The 22,376-nt window shown below is 29.4% G+C and overlaps 1 protein-coding gene across 1 annotated transcript; it reads right to left on the bottom strand.

Moving 5' to 3' along the window:
* Positions 1 to 7,270: 7,270 nt before the first annotated feature.
* LOC114399187 lies at positions 7,271 to 9,064 on the bottom strand. Its single transcript, XM_028361319.1, has 2 exons — positions 8,266 to 9,064; positions 7,271 to 8,129 (listed from the first exon to the last, which is right to left on the bottom strand). Exon 2 carries the CDS (start codon positions 8,111 to 8,113, stop codon positions 7,784 to 7,786), a length of 330 nt encoding a protein of 109 aa, XP_028217120.1. The 5' UTR covers positions 8,114 to 8,129; positions 8,266 to 9,064; the 3' UTR covers positions 7,271 to 7,783.
* Between the last annotated feature and the right edge of the window lie 13,312 nt (positions 9,065 to 22,376).

Raw genomic sequence — 22,376 nt, 5'->3', positions numbered from 1 at the left:
TCAGAAAATTAAGTTGACAATTTTATTTGGAAAAATAAATTTGGAAATGTTTATTTTAAAAATAAAATTCTTATAAAAATAACGTTTTCCGAAAAAAATTTAGTTACGTTTCTATAAAATTATTTTTATTCTCTAAAAAAATATCTTCCATCGAAGTAACCATATTTTAAGAATTATGGACCTAATTGAAATAACAAAGGGTAAAATTGACTTGGTTTTAAAAATTATAAGATAAACCTTAAATTAATAGTAAGACAAAATCGAATAAAATAAATAAATAGTGGGGAAAATTAATTAAAAAAAATAAAAAGGATTACAGGCTGCTCTGCAATCCAGTTTACAAGCCTATGGAGCAGATATGGGCCCCAAAAATAGTAAGCTGGTCTATATATAGGCTTATGCAGATTGGGTCTATGGAAACTAGACTTATTCAGACTAATATATATACCTAATTCTATTTGTATTCTCATTTATAAGCGAAAAAAGTAGGTTGGTGTTTTTAAGTGTGCCACAATTTGCATGGTGACCTTAATTTCGAATGGTAGTGAGTAGTGACAATGCTATTATTCTTGCTTGATATAGATGTAATTATGTAAATCATGATGCTAAGATTTTTATTATTCATGTGACAAATGACCATTTTCTGCAAAAATAGAACCCGTTATAAATTATTTGTCATGTGATCCATATTGAATGTAACTAAAATTTTCATTTTATTTTTCCTAGGAAGACACCTCAATTTAGTAAATCTCTATCTCTATCATTTTTTATTTATATTGACCGACTTAAAATAAATTCTTATAAAAATTTATCATGACTTATTTAAAGTTTGAATTTGATTTATATAATTAACCTCTTTTTATGTGTCGAGTAAAATATCATAAGTGTTTTTAAACTCATTAGGTCAAAAAAAAAAAACCAAACATAATTTTTTCAACTAAATAGATTATTTTTTATATATAAACATTGAGAAATTTTATATCATTGCATCAATTATATAAGTTACAGATATATTTTAAGTTTGATATGTCTTTTTAAACATTTGGGGACGATTAAAATCAACTTGACCTTGCCCTTCTTAAGTTGAGAAAATTCAAACAATTAAAGTCAAGCCACACAGGTATCCATGAGATTACAAGTTCGAATTTAATTTTAATCTTACGAAAAGTGAAGTATTGTTTGATTGTTTGTTTATTTTTTAAATTTAAAGACTAATACGAAGGTCGTGATATTTTTAAAAACTAATATGCTGATTTTATTTTTTTATTGTATCAAGTTCAACATTGAAATGTACTGAGACAAAATACCTTAACTAATGCAAGGCTTGATATTCATTGTTTTTGACAATTCATTTTATTGTGAACTAACATTTTGCCGGAAAGTTAATTTCCATTTATAATGACTCGGTTCATTTCATTAATTACCTATTTTAGAAAGGGATCAAAACAAGTTAAAGAAAAGGCAAAGACCATTGGACCAATAGCAAACTCTTATAATTCAAAGACTAACAAATTACTACATTAGTCATTTGATGTTTTTCTTTTTCTTTTTCTTTTTCTTTTTCCGATCACTTGATGAGTATATCAAAAATACAAAATGATTTATATATTTTTTCGTCACTTTAGTTATTTGTAAAGTAAATAATTCTTTGTTTTAATTTAAATTTTTATTTTGTTTTCATCTTTTTAAAATCTAAAATCAATAGTTTTTGTTCCTCCATTATATGATATTGATTAATTATTTGTGTTTAATAAAAAACCACATAGTCATCTAAACTTTGCGTTGCAGGCTTGCTGCACGTTTTTCGTTAGATTTAGATTGTTGACTCTACACGTGTTTGGGAAAACCCCTCTTTCAATAAATTGAAAAGGAGCACTAGCCTCAAATTTTCCGTTCTCTCTTATATTCCCTTTGCTTGGTGTGCGTCTAATTTAGTTTGACATTTCCAAGTGGATGAGAACATCAAAATAACTTCTCATTGGAATATTTGTATAAATGGGTGTTAGATGCTTGACTTTTGTTCAAATAATTTGTAGGTGGGGTAATTATTGGTTTTGTGGAGGAAAATACACAGTATTAACTTTTGTTTAAGTTTTTATCCTTTTAATTTTAAATAAATTAATAGTGATATTGATTGTTCACACATTTATTCATAGTGAACATGTTCTATGATTGACAAACAACCATGCCTATTAAGCTTGCGAATAAGATTTGTTCATTATGGTTCTTTGTATATAATCAATAACAAATTCTTTTGATATAACATCTCACTCATAGATCCTCTTGAGTAGCACCAACATCAATATGATAGTGAGGTCGACAATCTCATCGGCCAACACATCGTGCATGGTAGTGAGACGAATTCGCTTATTAGAAAAAATCAATTCCTTAAATAAATATTAATACCTCATGATATTAGTATCTAATTATAAATAAAGAGATTGTAAATTCACCAAAAACTAAACACATTGTTCGAGATATAAGATAACTCACTTTAAATATTAGTAATATTTTATCCATTTTTTTTACTACAATGATAATAAATTGTACTTAAGATAAATGATAATGAATAATGATCAATAATTACTTATTATCGAACATACTTACATAAAATTAGATGATTAAATCGATCTTATGTTGTGCTCAACCCACCATTTTTGTTATATTGTGCTCAATAATTACTTATTTAAGTATTTTGTGTGGTTTCTCTCCCTCTCATTTTCGTTTTCATTTCTCCTCCTCTCAAAACCCTTTCTCTTCTTGCATACCACCAAACATGTCCCATAAAAATGATGATTTCAGATTCATTCACCGTTGGATAGTCGTGAAATTTAAATACCAAGTTCGCAACTCAATTCTGAGTATTCTCACCGTTGAGAATTACGAAAAGATGTCGGAGTTGAGAGAAATACCCTTTGCATCGTAGTTTTTTCTTTTTCCGCAAAAATCCAAAACTATCTCAGTAAAACTATGATCCCGGATTCGTTAACCATTGGATTGTTGTGATTCATTTTTGCATGTTTTCACCGTTGGGATTTGCAAAATAATACCTGTCGAGGGGGAAAGATGCATCGCACGTAGGACATGGAATGAAGGCTTCAATCCCTTCTTCTTCTTTCTAACGTTTGGGAACCCTATTAGAGCGCAGTCAGAGGAACTTGAGGAATCTCAGGAAACCGCTAGAGATGTCGCTATTGGTGTCACAATACACACGTGAGCCCACTTAGAGGTAAGGGATGAGTTAATCACAATTGGAGATTAGTGAGAACATGTGTAAGGATCCTTAGAGTATAAATTGGAATGGGTTTTGGGGTGTTTCCGTTTTTTTTTTTATCCTTATAATTATAACTGTGAATTATATATGTTTGATGAACCAGTTGATGTCCCATGAGAAATTGTTGTGAAATTGATGTGTTCTTGTATTGAGTGTGAACCTTTAAAAAAATTGAACTCTTTTTATTGACGTGAATTATATTCTAAATAATATTATTCAATGACTTATTTTATACAAATTATTATCTTATTCTAATTTTTTCCACAACGATGATCAACATGTTATGTGTATATATTTATTGTAATACTAAAATAATAAATTAAAGAAAGTTGTAAGGTTAATGCCTAGTGGTAGGCATGATATTTGATTGTGAATAAATGTGTGTGTTTAACACTTATGTGACAATAATTATGTTGTGAGCTATGAATTATACAATAACTCGACCAGTGTTGATATTGAGAAAATGTTTATGCGCAATGTTAAAGAGAAAGTGTAGGTTTCCTATTTAGGAACCAATGTTAAATTGTAGCACAATGTGTTGAACGTGTTTAAAACACGAGTGTGAGGTCGTGAGTATTGTATAATTCATGAACAGTGTCTATAAATTGAATTTGTGATGAATTGTGGAATAACATGTTGCTTTGAGATTATAATATTGCTATTGAGATGGAGTATAAGTGCAAAGTTGAATATGTATTCATCTGTTATATACATGTAAACATGTGATGGTGAATTGTGACATTATGAGATGTGAAATTGTGAACAAGTTTTAGTTGTGAATAAGTGTGTGGTTAACACTTAATGTGATATTACTTGTGTTGTGAGCTGTGAATTATACAATAACCCGACCAGTGTTGTCTTAAGAAAAGTATTAATGCGCAGTGTTAAAGAAAAAATGTAGGTTTCCTATTTAGGAACCAGTGTTAAAGATAAAGTGTAGATTTCCTATTTAGGAATCAATGCTAAATTGTAGCGCAATATGTTAAACGTGTTTAAAACACAAGTGTGAGGTCGTGAGTATTGTATAATTCATGAGCAGTGTCTGCATGCAAAAAAATTATTTTAGGGGTTGGACCTGAATCAGGAGGGAGAGGTCCTGATAAACTCTTCGGAGTGTAGGCCTTGGGGGTAAATACACCCGGTTTGAGTACTCCTTTAAGCATGTGCCGATCCCACATGGTTGGAGGATTCTCGCACTGACTAGTCTCCCTATGATTTTACTTAGTGAGAGTAATCTGACATACCCATATTGTGGTGTGACTTGTTATGTACTCCTAAGCGCCTCAGGATGGTTTTTCACTGACATGATACCACATTGCATATAGGCTTGAGTCTTAGCATAACTGTTACATATGCTTGCTAATTGTTCATTATGAAATTGATGTGTTATTATGTCTTGATTGGAGTGTGAGATTCATGTGTAATGTGTTTGATGATTGAAAAGTGAATTTTAAATGACAAAGTGGTGAAATTACATGAGTTATGTTTAAGTAAGTTATATCTCATTTATATGATGTGTATTTCTAGTTGTCTTGTTTCTCTATTAGTTAGGCATGTGATAACTCACTCCCTGTGTGTTGTTTGTGTTTGGATCCTGTGATGATCTTGAACTTTGTGTTCGGGGAAACAGATGACTAGGTGAATTGTTTTAAGGAACTTTGTACTGAAAGACGTCGAGACACAATGTTCTGATAGGATGTAACATTGAGGTATAGGTTTCTATATTAATTGTATGAAGTCTTAGGCGATCTTATTTGAGTCAAGATGACTTTATTATTTATTTGGACAAGTTTGAATATGATGTAAAAAAAGGTAAATATAAGCCTTTTACCATGTTGAAAGGATTTTATTTAAATGTATTTTAAAAACTTTTAATTAATTATGATTTCTCTTCCTTTTATTAGTATATATATGTATGGGATAGAAGGCGTCACCCTTCAAGTCATGGAGAATCACTATCATGTAAAAATGATAAGTACACTCAAATCCAGTGTTTTAGTCTTATATTTTGACTATAATCTATTTAAAATATTAAAGTATTAGTTATAGGTAAATATTAATCAATGTCATTTGATAATTGATTAAAAAATTAAAGAAGAATTTTTTTTATTGACATATGTAAAATTTTTATGTCAATAAATTTTTTACTTTCTATTATAATTTTCATACTAAAACTGTACTTGAGTTATTTAACCAATGTGTTAAATGTAGTGATTAGCTGGACCCTGGGCTATATTGTGTTTTGTAATAGAAACGAGACATGACATGTAATGCACTAATGTCTAATCTCCTTTAAGATAATATAGAATTTACTCAACGTTTTTTATTTTTTCGCTTTAGTTTGTTATTTTTTCCACGTTTTTGATTCTGAGTCTTTGGCTCCTCATTTTGATGACCGATCCCTCTCTGTCCATCAGCTGTGTACGTTGTTCAACTTGCCCTTATTTTATTGATAACACATACAGATACAATTAATTGTGTCATTTCTCACGATGTTCTCACCTGATTTAACCTATAAATTTCACATATTTAAATAATAATGATTCTGAATTTTCTTTTGAAGTTTTCAATCTAATGGTTATAAATTAATATCTTCATTCTTAATTATAAAATCCAATTACTTAATTCATAAATATTAAAAAAAATAATTAATTTAATTAATAACATTAAATTTATCCTAATTTTTTTTATATATATATATATATTTAAAAATATATTACCATTAATGTTTCTCAAAAGATACATATTAATATAACCCTTCTCTTATTTAATCAGAAATATTTTTAATCTAAAAATAATTAATGCATGAAATAATATCAATTGAGTTTTATATAAAAAAATAAATTTAAAAAGTTAGAATGTTATTAATAAGAATTAAGAAAGTCCTATTGATTAATACTCCTACTTTGTCATACCTTCAATGTCAATTTACTAACGAAGCTGACAATAGGAGACTTAATTGGTGCAATTATGGTCTCTGCATATATGTAGGAAAATAGATGCAAACACAAATGGATGCAAAACTGCAGATAGGTGTGAACAAGGAATTTTCGTTGAAAAATAGGTAAGGTGAAATGCAACAAAGATAAAGATCATGAACAAATTAGAAGCTATCGATAAAATAGGTGGAAAAAATAAAATAAAATAGAGCATTTATCATCTGACGTAATATCTCCCACATTATTCTCAACCGTCTCAATTACTCTTGCATTTATGTGATTTAAATGGCCTTAATAGAATGACCTTTTTTTTTCAATGCTCGGAACTACCCAACCCACCCTCCACCATCCCTTGATTCACTCATCCTTTCTCGTCCTAACCCACAACACAACACAACACAATTTTCTTATACTACACGACATACGACTTTCACGCCATTGCTCTCATTATGCTCGTGGACACTTGAAATTTGTAACATGAAAGTTGGAACTATCCCTGTTTTTTTTCTAAAGTCATTATCGCATACAAAACTTTCCATTCACTACTACTACCTTGGATCGTGTCAGGGGATCTGAATGAAATTAGAAAACTGATTTTTCAATCATGATATAAATATTATTATTACTAGCCATTTGATATTAGATACTACTATATCACCAATTTTTAGAAGGCAATCTAAAATTAAGTCAATTAGCCCATTAAACTACTTCAATTAGGTGCCAACCTAATTGAACCTTTTTAACCTCACACACCTTTTTTAATTTTTTTTTCTTCAAGCATGCTGATGTGCACATGAGTGGTTCAACTTCACAAAGTGCAGTAGATGCTGCAGTTAACACCGGTTTGGTGGGCCTTCTTAACTTTCAAACCCATTCCAACTGTTACCAAGTACAGAGGATCTACATTCTGTCATACAATTTTGCTTTTGTTGCATCTATTTTTTTTTTTTATAATTTTTATTGGCCTATATTTACTTTTTATGGTGGCTAACGTTAACAAAATAACAGCATGTGCGGTCCGTTGAATGAAACAGTAACATTAACATAACATCATTGATGTAGAGAATGAAACAGTAACATTAACATAACATCATTGATGTAGAGAAAAGAGAGTCAAGGGAAACTAAGGTTTGATGATTTCACCTTAAATTTCAACAAGCAAACTAAGAGGGCACCTGAGATTATAAGCCCCTATTACACTTTTTTTAACCGCTAAAGAGCGCCCAGCTCCTATATAATAGATACCTAACATTCCCGAATTTCTCAGTAACTTTCTTTCTATGGGTGATTGAAAATAGTGCTATTCACGCTCCACTCTGTCTCTTTCTGTCTCTGCAATCTCTGCATCCCCTGCTTTGACAAAATTGTTGGGAAAGAGGGTAAAAGTGGAGCGCACATAGCACTACTCATAAAAGGGGGGAATAGTTAAAACAGTAAAAAAAAGTAAAAGGAGATTAATTCCTAAGCATTACAAGCTAATATAATATGTCCTACTATTAGGAATAGATGAAAACGGAGCTAGGAACAGAGGAAAACAGAGCTAGAAACAGAGGATCATAACTCTATCAGTCTAACTCCTCCTTATGGTGGGGTTTTTGGTGTCATGGAGAAAATCAAGCAAAACGGTGCTTTTGCATTTGGGGCACTTTGGATCATCCTCAGAGAGCATCACATACATGAGGCAGCGAGGGCAACCCACAAGAACCATGGAAGTGGCTTCAGGGCTGTTAGAGTAACTTTTGTCCTCTTGGTTCAGCTCCGACGACACGCACGAGCTCGGCGGTGACGTCGGCGACGCCGTCGCCGATCGTGTCGGTGACTCCAGTCTCCGATCAGCCCTCGGTGGGGACAGGTTCAGCTTCAAGTCAAGCTTTGGACCACTTTCGTTTCTGCGACTCATGGCTTTCCTCTGTTTTCTACAACCACACAAGAAAAAAAAAAGAATAAATAAGGCATGTAAATATAAATAATAAACAAAAGGGTCTAATCATATGAGCATAGAAAGAAAATTGGAAGAAGAGGGCGAGGGTGGTGGTGATTTTGATCACTCACTTTAAGGTTGGTGGAGGAAGTGTTTTTGGAAGAGAAGTCAGAAAGAGTGGCACCAGCAAAGTGTTGGTGATCTTTGTTGTTGTTGTTGCGAGAATTGGTGGAGGTTCAGGGCCATTTTATATAAGGAAAACGAAGGGAGTGATTTAAGGCTTAATTTAATTGTGAGAGAGAGGTGGAGGGGGGTAGGGTGTAGAGAGAGAAAGAGAGGAGAGAGAAAGGGATTGAATTGAATTGAAGTATTGGGTAGAAGGAGAGTGTAAATTGAGGCCAGGAAATGTATTAATTGTTTGGAAAAATCCCAAGAAGTATGCAGGAAGGGGAAATTTGGAGTAAATATCGCAATTACAAAGTGCAGAAGGAGGGCCTTTCTTCATTCATTGCCTTAAGGGAGGAGAGTCGGTGTTTTAAGACTCTCGGAGCAACACAGCGCAAGAGAAATTTAAAGCTAAACCCCCTTTTTTAAATTTCCAACCCCTCACCAACAAAATTTAATAACACCTAGTAATAAGCCCCATTTTTCTTTTTGTTTAATTAAATCGTTTTGTAGCAATGGAATTTAAAACCAAGTGTGTGTGACTGTGACTGTGTGCAACAGCCATGCCTGAATTTTAAATATTGGGTAGAAGGGGAGTGTATAAATTGAAGCCATTGGGTTGAAGGAGAGAGAAAAAAGAGTGATGGGATTGAATTGAAGTATTGGGTAGAAGGAGATTGTAAATTGAGGCCAGGAAATGTATTAATTGTGTGGAAAAATCCGAAGAAGTATGCAGGAAGGGGAAATTTGGAGTAAATACTGCAATTACAAAGTGCAGAAAGATGGTCTTTCTTCATTCATTGCTTAAGGGATAGTCGGTGTTTTAAGTCTTGGAGCAACAAATCGCAAGAGAAAATCCAACGGCTGTTAAAACTAACCCCCCCTTTATTTAAAAATCCAACCCCTCACCAACAAAATTTAATATGACGTAGTAATTAATTATAAGCCCCATTTTAATTATTAAATCGTAGCAACGAAATTAAAACCAAGTGTAATAGCCATGCCCCAATTTTAAATATTCAACAGTGCCCCCCCGAGAAAAGGAAAGCAAATTAAATGAAATGACAATGTTCAGTGGGATCTCATCTCAATGACAGCACGATACCCTCACAAGCTGAAATGAATACAAAAGCAAGCCTCATAGGAGTAGTTTTTATGTTCGAAGAAAACATACATACGTGTCTACCATTTAGGTCTTTCAGCACCCCTTTATCTAAATATGATATTCACGAAAGAAATAAAAAAAAAAGGATTTTTTTTTTTTTTTTAATTTGGATAGAGGAGGTGTTAGGGAATGATTTTGGTATGGGGTCCTTTCCTTTAAACGTTGTTGTGGGCTTGTGGCTAAGGCTATCGAAGGAAGGACTCATGATTCTTCTACTAGAGAATTTTTCATGCTCTGAGTTCCTGAGGATTTTTCCGTGGACTAAGTTATCTCTTACTACTTTGGAAAGTACAACCTACGTCCATCGTCCAACAGACATTACAGGATCTCGTGGTGTTATTGTCACGGCACCATTGATTCTTCTGAAGACATTATTGTCACCATTAAAACAAAGCAAAAAATGCTTTCATCCATGGACTTGATTCGTGATTTGACAATGCAACGACAGAGGCGGGAAGAGGGCTGTGGAACATTTACTCATGATGCTAGGAGTATACTTTCAAGTTAATTTTTCAATTTGTATACTAATTAAGAACTGGACATTTTAATTCTTAAGATTTACAATTTTTTAAGCTTAAATTCACATTTGGGTTATATAATTTGGATTTTACTAACGAACACTATTGTTTCTTTTAGTATGAATATGGTAGAAAGATATAACTGACAAATATTTTAAAATAAATAATAATATAACTTGTTAATATATTCATATTAAAAAAAATAAGAGCGTATATGTTAATAAATCTCACAAACATTTAGAAAATATCTTAAAATACATCAATTGATATAACTTAATAACTCATGGATATTAAAAAATAAGAATGTATACACTAACAAATCTCATTTAATTCTATGATCGTGTAATTTTGGTTTTTCAAAATTTCATTACATATTTGATATGTATGTTTTTAACCGTTAGCATTTTTTATTTTAACACGTGTGTTATATAGTGTTGGTGTCAATGTAGTTTTCATATAATTTTTATGAGTTTTATTGATCAAAAGAACATTAAGAGAGTTTAATTAAATGAATTCACCCATTCTGCTCGGATAAATTAATAATCAAACTACTTCTAAATAGCTTGTGTGGGTTTGCTTCTTAGGTGACAGCTCATTGAGACTCAAAATCAAAATTGTCCTTTACAATGTATTTGGTAGAATGAAATAAATAAGTAAGAAATAAGATAGATGAAAACAAAGAAAAAAATTAGATGAATGAAAATATATGAGAAATAGATAAAAAAAAAAACTAATGTTTAGTTTTAAAAAATAGAAAAATAAAATAAAATTAATTTTAAAGTTAAATAATCGATTATGAAGAACATATCATGTGAATTGTTGTGATTATCTTGGCATTATTTTTAAACTAACGAAAAAATCCTAGGTCAAAGAAATGATGAAATCTGGTGAAGAGAGAAAATCAATTGGAAAAGGGCAAGTATCATTTTCTATATGTAGAATTTTTTAGTCAACGTGGCACAGGTTCATGAAACATGCTTTAAATGATGCTTTACTACTTACTATAAATAGACACTCCCATTCTTTAAAGTTCAGCATCTCATCGATGACATACTGATAAGAAGGATGCGTATCTCCGTTTGAATCATTTGACCAATGTCGCGCCTTCATTTGAATTGAAAAATCAGCAAGACTTTCAAGAAAAAGAAAACACTCACTTATCACTTTCTTTTTAACCAAACCAGATAGAGTCTTTCATATTCTGGTAGGTGGATTCCAAGGTATCCAAGACTATATCATGGGAATCCAAGTCAGATCCTACTATATAATGTCAAATTATTCAACCTATTGACTACTTTTAAACAAATTTGTTGCTTTGTTCTTTTTACCCTATTTTATTCCATTCATTATATAGAAAAAAAGTTTTTTATATAATTAAAATTTATTTTAAATAAATATCTTAAAATTATAAATGTTTAAAATTTATAATTAATGATTTAAATTGTGATATAAGATTATTTTTAATTAATAACAATTTCATCAGAAAAACTATTAAAATTTAACTTAGTGAAAAAAATTAAATAGAATAAATTACATAAATTCAATTGGAATTTACTCTTGTTACACCCGATACCTGTTCATTTTTTTATATCAGTTTAAGTTCTTTTAGAAAGATCTGTGTAACTTTTTTTTTACCCCTAAGATAGTGAGTTGGTGGATTTAGCTTAAGAAAGGTGTCGATGTAACAAAAGTCAAGAGATTAAAGAATTTTTTTTAGGATTAAAAAATGGATGGGTATGGTTGTTTAAGTATGTATATTGAGGATTTGAGGCAAATCCGCATTGTTGATTCATTTTGAACACATGTATAGAATTGTCTTCTCACATTTTACAAAGCGTGTTCATACTTTATACTAATTGACCATTGTGTCATTGTGTCACATTGAACAATGCAATTAAAGTCCATGATTCCTTTCCTCTCCTCACTTGGCCAAGCCAAACTCCAAAAGTGAAAACACCTTTGTTTAGTGAACATGGTTGCATATTGATCCAGGTCTAAACACTTGACCACCACCTGAGAATGAAGAAGCAATGCAGGTAGATTTTACCCCTTCCAGTCTCTAAACTCCTCACTATTTCTTTCCCTTTCTACACAAAAATCAAACCTTTACACTTCTCTTGATTGTCGCCAAGCACACTCACATTAAACCCGATTAACCCGCCATGTCACACGATCGGAATCAATTCAGAAATAACAGGGCTCGGTTTAAGTCGAATGAAATATATATATATATACACCCAAATCTGACCGATACTCGACCCTAACAAATAGACATTTACAACTAATATTAGTATAGATAAATAAATAATTCCTATTATGTAAAGAAATTTACTAACACATACATAAAGTATTAATTAAAGAAGAGAGATAAGATATTTAAAAAAAAACACTTATTTGATATTCTAAAATTTAAGAATTTAGTTTCAATATTTTAAAATACTTATACGATATTTATGTTATAAAAAATGTACATTTCTACTTATTTGTTGTTTTAAAATTTTAAAAAACATTAATTATTATTATCTCAATTATATCATTGTCCTTATCCATATCAAGAAAGAGAAAAATAATAATAAGATAACATATTATAGTAATAAATAAGAGAAATACAAATATATAATAAATAATAATGTAAAAAAATATACAGTCAGATAATTATAAATCATTATATATATAGTAGATTTTTTAATTTTTATAATAATTATGTTAAAAATTATTCCAAAAATAAGATTTGTGATTAATTGAAAATATAAAAACGTTTACGAATGTATATTACTATGCCTATTAAACTAGTGACCAATAACAACATAAATGTAGTAATTAATTTATTTTCAGAATATAATTGAAATAAAGAGACAATGTTAAAAAAATTATTTTGTTATTCAATCATGAACAATTATATAATTAAAAGTTGTTAACTTTTGTAATAGTTATTTCAAAAGTTATATGGAAGATGATTATTATTAATTGATAATGTGAATATTTTAAAGCTAATAATATATTAAAGGGTTAATTAAGTTTTTAGTTCTTAATTTTTTTAAAATTTAATTTTTAATCCATGAATAAAAAATTTATGGGTAAATATTTTTTGACTTTTTTCTGTTAAGTTTTATAATCTATAAACAAAATTTTAACTAGTTAAAATTGTTAAATTTTTTAAAATTTCAATTTTTAGTTCCTAAAAATTCATTAAATAATTTAAATAATAAAATTCAAATTTTTATTCAGAAATTAAAATTCTAATTTTAAAAAACGTTTAAGAATTTTTACCTGTTGATTTTTTAAAAGAACTAAAAATTTAATGAAAAAAATTGAGAGATTTTGATTAGTTAAATTTTGGTTGAAAGACTGAAAATCGAATTTTAAAAAAAAAACATGGTTAACACTAAATCAAAACTAAACTCAATTGCACACACATTGGATAGTTATTATTAGAGAACTTCATTTAAATGAAAAGTTTAATTTTATATGATGTAAGCATAAAAGAGTTTCATACTGACATTTAATAAGTTGTTGTGTAATTAATAAATTTGAGATGTCATTATAGTATTTGTTATCGTGGTCAAATTTATTAGACGAAGTAGTAAACATAACTTGCCGATAATGTAAACAAGTTTTTTTGAAAACAATTTTTCCAAAAAAAAAAAACACGCGTCATTGTATTGAAATTGAAATTATACTCTCTTCTTTGAGTAAAATGTACTATTTATTAAAAAAAGCTTATAAATTAATTAATTTTTAAGTGTGATAATAATAAATGAAAGTATTTTTAATAAAGAAAAAATTAAGACTATTTTAATAGTTTAAAGTAGCAAATATTTTGAAATTAAAACTCCTAACAACTATACATAATTTGACACGAATAAAGTAAAAACGGAACTACATTTAATTAAATTATTTTTTATTTTTGTAATTTTTTTATCTTTTATTAAAATACTGAAAATATCACCTCCCATAATGTTCTTATGTCATCGAGTAAAAATACAAAAAGTGGAAAAAGTTAGAAAATAGCTCTATTGCTTTCTTAATTTTCTAAAGGGATAAAATAATTAAGAGAAAACAAATTTTCTAAAGCAATATACTTTTTTTTTTGAATTGGATTGCATAAAATGATATAATCTTTCGGGAAAAGAATATTTAATGACACTGAGGTGTTATTTTCAAATCCACATAAGTTGAGAAACCAAAAGTAACTTCTCAACTTATAGGGACTATTTATTTTTTTTTTAATTTGAGAAACCAAAAGTAACTTAACATTAAAAAAAAATGATCATTCGATCATTTCATATAGAGGGTGTGTTTGTCATAGCTTCGTTCTTAGTTGAGTTTTTACATAATACATTTTTACATGATAACAAGAAAGTGATAATGAATGTAATTGATGATTTTAATTAGTTGGATCTCTTTTTCTTAATTTGTCATTTTTATTGTAGTATAAATGTGAATATGAAATTTTACATTAAATAGAAATGAATAAATTGAATAATATATAAATAAGAAAGATTTGTAAACTTAATGCATTGATTTTAGGTTGAATATGAGATTAAATTCATTTTAGGTTGAATATGAGATTAAATTCATTTGTGTGGTTGACTTTCAATTGGTAAACATGTCAGACACAGATTTGACTTGAGGGAAATAAAGTTTAAATCGAATGATAGTTTTACAGTTTTACTTAAGTTAATATTTAAGTTAGTGGAAACAGTAAAGTGGGGATGAATACACGAGGGAGAGAGTAAAAAGAGATATATGAATATTTTTATCTTTTGAATACCTTATATTTGTTCCTTCCATCTTCATTTACGTTGTGTTATTATTGTCCGATTTTATTTTCAAATCAAATATATAATAATTGTAATTTTCCTGTCAAATATTATATTTTTTTTAACAAATCAAACTCATCTTGTGAGTGAATAAATTATCTCCGCAACATATACTTTTTAAACCATCATATCTTACTGTGAATATCGTAGACAATGTCACTAGAGTGCCATCGATCACTTGAGAACCGGGGGCTACCAAGGTAAAATATTAGCAACAATTTTTTATTTTTTTCTTATAATCTGCACACACACACACACACACACACATATATATATATATATATATATATATATATATATATATATATATATATATATATATATTAATATTAATAATGGGAATTCAGAAATGTTACGTTAAAAATTCATGTGACCACGCAGGAATTAAACTTGGCTTGATCTTGCATGTTGCAACCAATTAGTGAACCAAAAATATTTAAAAGTGAACTTTAGGTATGATGAAAGAGTATGATTTCTTGACGCTTCTAAAGGCATGAATTGGGGGTGTATTATTTAGATTTGACCCTAGTTTTGTGGATCTATCAATCTCCATCGGATACATTATATATATTTTGTAAAAGATATAAAATTTGTCTATTGACGAAGGATGAAGGAAAAAAGAAAAAAATATCACATGTTTAAATTTTTTCGATTAATATTTTTAATAAAACTAATAAATTAATATTTTGTAAAAAAACATTATACATATTTTCCATTTTCTATTGGTGGAATTTAAATTTATTCATTTTATTGTTATAATCTTTGAGAGAGATATATCTACATACTAATTTGGATGTAACACAACAATACCAAACCTAATCTTCAAATTTCAATGTTTTTCTGCAAATGGTTTGCAATTAATATCTAAAGAGGGGAATTTGACCCGTAATCTTCAGAAGAGGAAAGACATGACAGACAAGAAGCTCAATTTTCGCCAGGGATAAAGAGAATATAGGGTAGGTAAACATCTTCCTAGAGTTTGGATCGTGAATAGTGTCACTCATATAATGGGTTAGTTTGCTTAAATTTATTTGTTGAAGTAAATATTTATTTTAATAAAATAAGTAATTTTTTATTTTTTAAGTATGTTTATCTAAACTTATTCTGTTTAGAAAACAATTTTCTCTTTATTTTATGAAGCAACTTGTATGTGTTTCTTAAAAAAAACATATAGAAAAAATATTTATTTTAAAATTATTTTTTTAAGTTTAAACAAACTTATCATATTCTCACATAAGACGTATAGTTCAATTAATTGAACAGAAAAGTTCATAAAAAAAAAGAATTAAACAAGAGTACATAGATTATTAAATTTTATACCTATTTTTATTCCTACATATTCAACCATTAATTCCGTTTTGTAAAATCACAAAAGCATCCTCCTCGTTCCTAACCGGTTAACTCACGGAGTCTAGAATTTTATTGGTTTTCACTCCTTCACAGTTGTACTGCTATACGTGCAACAAACCTTCTATCGTTGCAGTGCTATACGTGCAACAAAGAAAACTAACCATTAGTTTGGATGAGAGATCTAAATTTTTTAAAGAAATTTAAATACATAATATTTTAATTGTCTTAATTTAAATTTCTTTTATTTTATAAATATTTTATTTGGATGAGATAATTCAATTTATTGTATTTTAATTTTTTTTATTTGGATAAAGTAATTCAATTTCAATGAAATTTAAATTTTTATTTTTAAATATTTATTTAAAAATTGAAATTTTAATATTGAATGAAAATAAATATGAGTCATTTTTAAATAATTAAATATTTAAAATAAATTTAATATTATACAATATTTAATAATCAATTTTTTAATATTTAGTAATTAAATAATCAAAATAAATTTTTAAATGTCATTGCAAAAATAAATAACTATAGCCATAGTACAATTTTACAAAATTAGTTTTTTCTGAAAATTCATCCTTTCAATATTAATATATAGTAATCACTTTTCTAATAAGATCATCTGGTACGAACAACAACGCCACCACCACATCCCACTTCCAAAACGACTTCGTCAAACCCCACCATCCTGCCACTAACACCACCACTTTTAAATCTCATGGAATTATCTCTCGCGGTTCGACGACACGGCCCCAACCACTTGTTCTGCATGAACCGGTTCTTCCTCTATGGCGGAACCGAAAGCCCCCTACTCCTGAAGCACCTCCTTGTAGCGTCACACGTAGTCGAAACGGTGCGTTTTAGCTCCTTTGCGCCTCGACGAACACGCCGGGGACAGCGGCCAACGCCTTCGAGAACCATCACGTCGGGCGCGCGATCTTGAACTACGCTCAAAAGTCGAGATCCACGAACCTGGAATCAAAGAGCAGAGAGAGGGGGGGTGGTAACTGAGAGAGAGAGAGTGCATTGGAGACCGGAGAGTACAAGTACCGTGCCGAGAATGAGGAGAGAGAGCGCGAGCACTAAGGAGAGTGAAGAATTTTAATTTTTTTTTATTTTTAGTAAGAATTAAAATTCTCACAAATTAGTATATTAAGATACTTTATAAAAATGATAACATTTTAATTACTTTTAAAATACCACATCCAAACATATATTATTAGAAAACAATTTAATATCTCTGTTGACATATTTACTTAGTTAAATTTTTCCATCCAAAACACAGGGTAAGAGCATCTCCACTCATAAACTTAATTTGAGTGCTTAAACTTATTTTTTGTGGGTTCCACATGCCAATGGTAGTTCTTGTCAAGAACGATTCTTACACATAAAAACTTATGTTAAGAATTAGTGATAACGATGGTCTAATACCCAATCAGAAGGGTATTTGATAATATATTTTCATAGGATATTTTTTTCTTCTGTGTATTGATTTGTTTAAAACATGAAACGTACTGATAATACTAATACATTACAAAATATCATCCGCATACAAATAAATATAAAAAATAAATAAATTGTACATATACGTAAAGAAAGAATCTACTCGCTCTTTGAATAAGTCATGTTTAGCTTACTTTTTAGATATTGAATTTCATTGATTTAACTGATAATTTGAGAGTTGACGTTAAGTAAATTAAATATACAAATTTCATATAATTTATAAATTATTTAAAATTTTACCAATCAAATTTATTTTAAGGTATAATATACTTTTAAAAATATAAGTAAATGTTTACTTTAGGACATACATATTAATATTTAATTTATCCAGATAATATTTTTCATCTATCGATTGCGTATATCATTTATCGTGTGATTGTTTTACTTTAAACAGAAATATTGAGTTTAATGCTATAGTATGTAACTACATGAAATATTTATCGGACTTGAATAAAATTGTGTGAAGAATATATATGATTTATACTAAATAAGATCAATCAATCTTGGTACCGACACTAATTATGTCAAACAATATTTTTTTGTAAAATATATGAAAAAAACTACTTATGATAATAATATTTCTGAAAATGTGAGACAAAAAAATATAAGTATAGCAACATTAACTCAAACAGATCTTAGCATGACAAAATAGGCAGCAGAAAGAGAATGAATCACATGAAAAATCCATTACATTATTCATCTCAAATAGAAGCTGCTCCTTTTATATAATGACTTCACATTTATAGAAACACCTCGTCCAGACGAGCCCATGCTAAAGAATTTTTTTTGCTGGTTTTCTAAATGTGGCACTCTCGATCACTGTTGCGAAGTCAATGAGAGAAAATAGAAATTAAGAGGGACAGTAACGTTGTCTGCTGTTTGATCAAATCTTTATAGCAATTGAACTGTCGTGCCTAAGCGAAAAAAGAACAATTAAAGTTTAAGAGAGCGATTGCCTAACCATTCTATCCGAATCATCAATTGCACCATTTTTTCTTAAACAAGAAGCAAAATGAACAATTGCATCATGTTTCATAGCCATTCGTATGTAGAAATGGATCTACAGGCATGTCTAAAGTATACTCCCTCATCAAAAGATAATTGGATGTGATTTTATAAGATAAAACGAGTAATTTAATTTCTAATTAAAAAATTAAAAATTATGTCATGAAAATATTGTTTCAATGCCGTTTATTCGAAGTTCAAACGCATCTTAGAGAGAGGCACTCCAAACTCCTTTCATATAAAACAAATTATGAATTCAGCTTATTGAAAGTGGTTTAAAATTTTGTTACAATATTAACAAAAGATTCTCCAGAATATACGGCGTATTTTTAATAAAAGTATATTTAGTAATGATTTATTAGTTTACTTAAGATTGCCAAAGTACAATCCTTCTATTCTTTTTTAATTTGCTTAGGTAGGATTCAACATATGCTGGCTCTGTCGCTTAGTTGCATTATGTGCAATGATATAATAATTGTTGAGAAACATGATACGAATTACAGGCCAAATAGAGTTATGAATAAATAAAATGGAGAAATCTAAGATTGATAAAAATTAGAATCCTCAGGTGGCTTCTATATAGTGGAGTAAAGAAATGATCTTTTTGCTAATCACGTGTGTGCCAACTTAGTGCTATTTAACCTCTCCTACTAATCACAATGTTGTAATTGTAGATTCCCATTTACATATGTATACAAATAACCCACAGTAATTATATATATATGATATGCAACTGTGATATACAGTACTGCTATGATATGTATCATTTAATTTTAGTTCTTTCAGTCGCTGATTTTTAAAATCAGACCACGTCCTAAAACTGCTATGTTTGTAGTCTAAGTACACTTTAATTGCGGTTTAATTATAAATTAAATTAATTGAAGTGTGATTAAGAGGTTTCACAAGTTTAATCTCCAATTTGAATTGTAAAACATCGGACAAATGACTCTATGTATGTGCAACATATGCATATATTGTTGATCAGTCATCAGTGCAAGTTTATGTCTAATGATCACATGACTCATAAATACATGTACCAACAAAAGAACGTGAAATAGATATATAACCAATATGCACGCGCAGCCAGCCTGATTCGAAGAAAAATCATGTACCTTCTCTCTCTCTCTCTATCTTTCTTCTTTTTTCTTTTTTCTTTTGAATAAATGGGGCTTAAGCCTCAAAGAAACAAACTAGAACCCGGGGGAACACGGTTGAGTTCAAATCAGCTAATACATGTACAGCGAAAAAAATAAAAGATGGAACAAACTCAAAAACTCTCAGTTGCTCCTGAAGCTGTAACCCGTATGTAGTAACCAAGTCAGCAGGTTGGTTTCCCTCCCTCAATGTCTGAGACCAAGTGTACACACCTTTGTTCAGACCAAACTCCTTTATATCATGCACCAAACTGGAACATGGGTGTGAGACTAAGCAATCCTTGGCTAACAAGTCAATAGTAGATAGAGAATCAGATTCTACTTTGAGAAACTTATAGCCACAACTCTAAGCAATCTTCACTCCAATGAGGAACGCCCATAATTCAGCACTGATTACAAAACAATTCCCAATATTAGTCGAGAATGACAAAATAACATTTCCCATATGGTCACGAAGTAAGCCACCAGCAGCAGCTATAGAGCCACTCTTGGAACCATCACAATTAAGCTTAAAATGGTCACATAGAGGGTGCTTCCAAAACAATATTGTGATGATTATTATCTTCAAGACAACCATTCACTCCAGGCACAAGTTTGTTAAACTGCAATATACTGCTTGAGATAGCACTGCCTGTTGTAAAATAAGACGCATCAGCTCAGTAGGATGAAGTCTCACCTTCTCGAACATTCCTTTGTTTCTATTTCTCCATAAGTTGTCCAAAACAACCGCAAACAATTATCTCCAATCTCTCCCACCAACTTCAGAGTCACTTTAAATTCTTCAACAACCAATCCAAATGAAAGAAATCTGAGTGCATATTTGCCGGCAATGCAAGATACCAAACTGCTCTTGCAATCGGGCAATGCCTGAAAATATGATCCAGACTCTCAATATCAGCTTCACATTCTTAGCAAGAAAGTCCATAGTCAGGTGCCTCAAGTTCCTAGCCTCGTTATATTCTGTATCATATATTCTGCCTTTTTGAGTTTTTTTTAAAAGTTGTTTCAGAGAATTTATTGTTTTAACAAAATGTTAATTATTTTCGACACAAAAATGTTAATTATTTTATATTAGTATAATTTTCACATTTATTAATATTTCACTTTAACATTTAAATAGATTTATAATTATATTATAATTTTTAATAAAAATATTTTTATTAAAGAAATTCATTTTCTCTTGTAATTTGTGTAGTTAATGACTATTTTAAAATAAATATTATCTTAAAACCAAATAAATTAAGATAGAGGGAATAATGAACGAGCAATGAAACTGGCCTCCTCAACTTTTTGCATTTTCTTTTCTTTTTAGTTGGTATAATTAAATGAACGTCCAATGTTTTGTAGTGGATAAATAAGGGCAGATTGGGGCGGCAGCTTTTAAGGGTGGATTTAGGGCTCATTGAATGCATTAGAAAAACAAGATTGATCATGAACCTGAGTTGGGCTATAGGTCGCATCGCATGCCAGTATTCTCTCCCATAAAAATTCCTCTTTTATTGCTCATATTTAATCTTATGTATGTCCCAGTATCTATTTATCAGTAGATTATATTTGGGAACTCTGACAACAGAAATGCATCTAGTGTGACGATTCTTTTAACTGAAATAAAGTAAGATACATTTATTTTCTATCACATTATTTATTATGTTATATCTATTACTTTTCTCTTATTTTCCACTCATATACCCTATTTTTTAAGTATACATTAAGTATTTTCCAGAAGAAAAAATAAGCCAAAATATCTGAACTAATCTACAATGGCACAGCTGATTCAGGAAAAGAATACTTAATTGTTCCTTCAATTTGGATTTCTTCATTTTGAAAGAATTAATTTTTTTATAATGAATGACCAATTCTTTTTCAAGGAGGATATTTCACTATGAACAGACATCTAACTTATATGTTTATGATTTTCTAATAAAATTAAATTACTTGCAGATTAAATTAACACTAATATTAAATATATATATATATATATATATATTAATTAGAAAATAATATTATCTGGATAAAAATAAAAGAACAATATCAAAACACATATGATGTACATTGTTAGACACAAATACTTTTCCTTCATATATAAATTTGAAAAATCTTTGTTTATCATCAAAATCTTTGTTTATATTTTATACATGTTTTACTCTAACAAAACTCGCCTAATTGCCATGCCCAAATGGGGCCTTGGTTAGTTGGTTTCCTCTTGATTTTTTTAAGCTTTAAGTTTTTTAAATTAAAATAAAGTATTTTAAACTTGGCTCCTATTCAACGCTCTTTCTTTTTTCTTTTTCGGCTTTGGGCACCCACAAAATGTTCGCTCGAGCATATGTGATAACTTAGTATCCAATTAGTAAACCCAAAATAGGGCGTTCTATCGTAGTACATGTCTTAATAATTTTTTTGGGTTATGTTTTAATATAAAATTTATCATTAATATTAATTTAAATGCATGTCTTAATTATGTTTAATAATTTAAAATTATAAGAAATTGATTTTAATATAATTATTTTTCAATGGTTAAACATTATAAATTAATCTTAGTGAAATATTTTATATTAG

The sequence above is a fragment of the Glycine soja genome, chromosome 19 (genome assembly GCF_004193775.1).
Source record: "Glycine soja cultivar W05 chromosome 19, ASM419377v2, whole genome shotgun sequence".
NCBI classification, from domain to species: Eukaryota; Viridiplantae; Streptophyta; class Magnoliopsida; order Fabales; family Fabaceae; genus Glycine; species Glycine soja.
The sequence above is the reverse complement of the archived record's forward strand: the minus strand, read 5'-3'. Positions and strand labels throughout refer to the sequence as shown.

Coding starts and splice junctions, on each gene's coding strand:
- LOC114399187 (XM_028361319.1), bottom strand. CDS start 8,113: ATGAGTCGCAGAAACGAAAGTGGTCCAAAGCTTGACTTGAAGCTGAAC.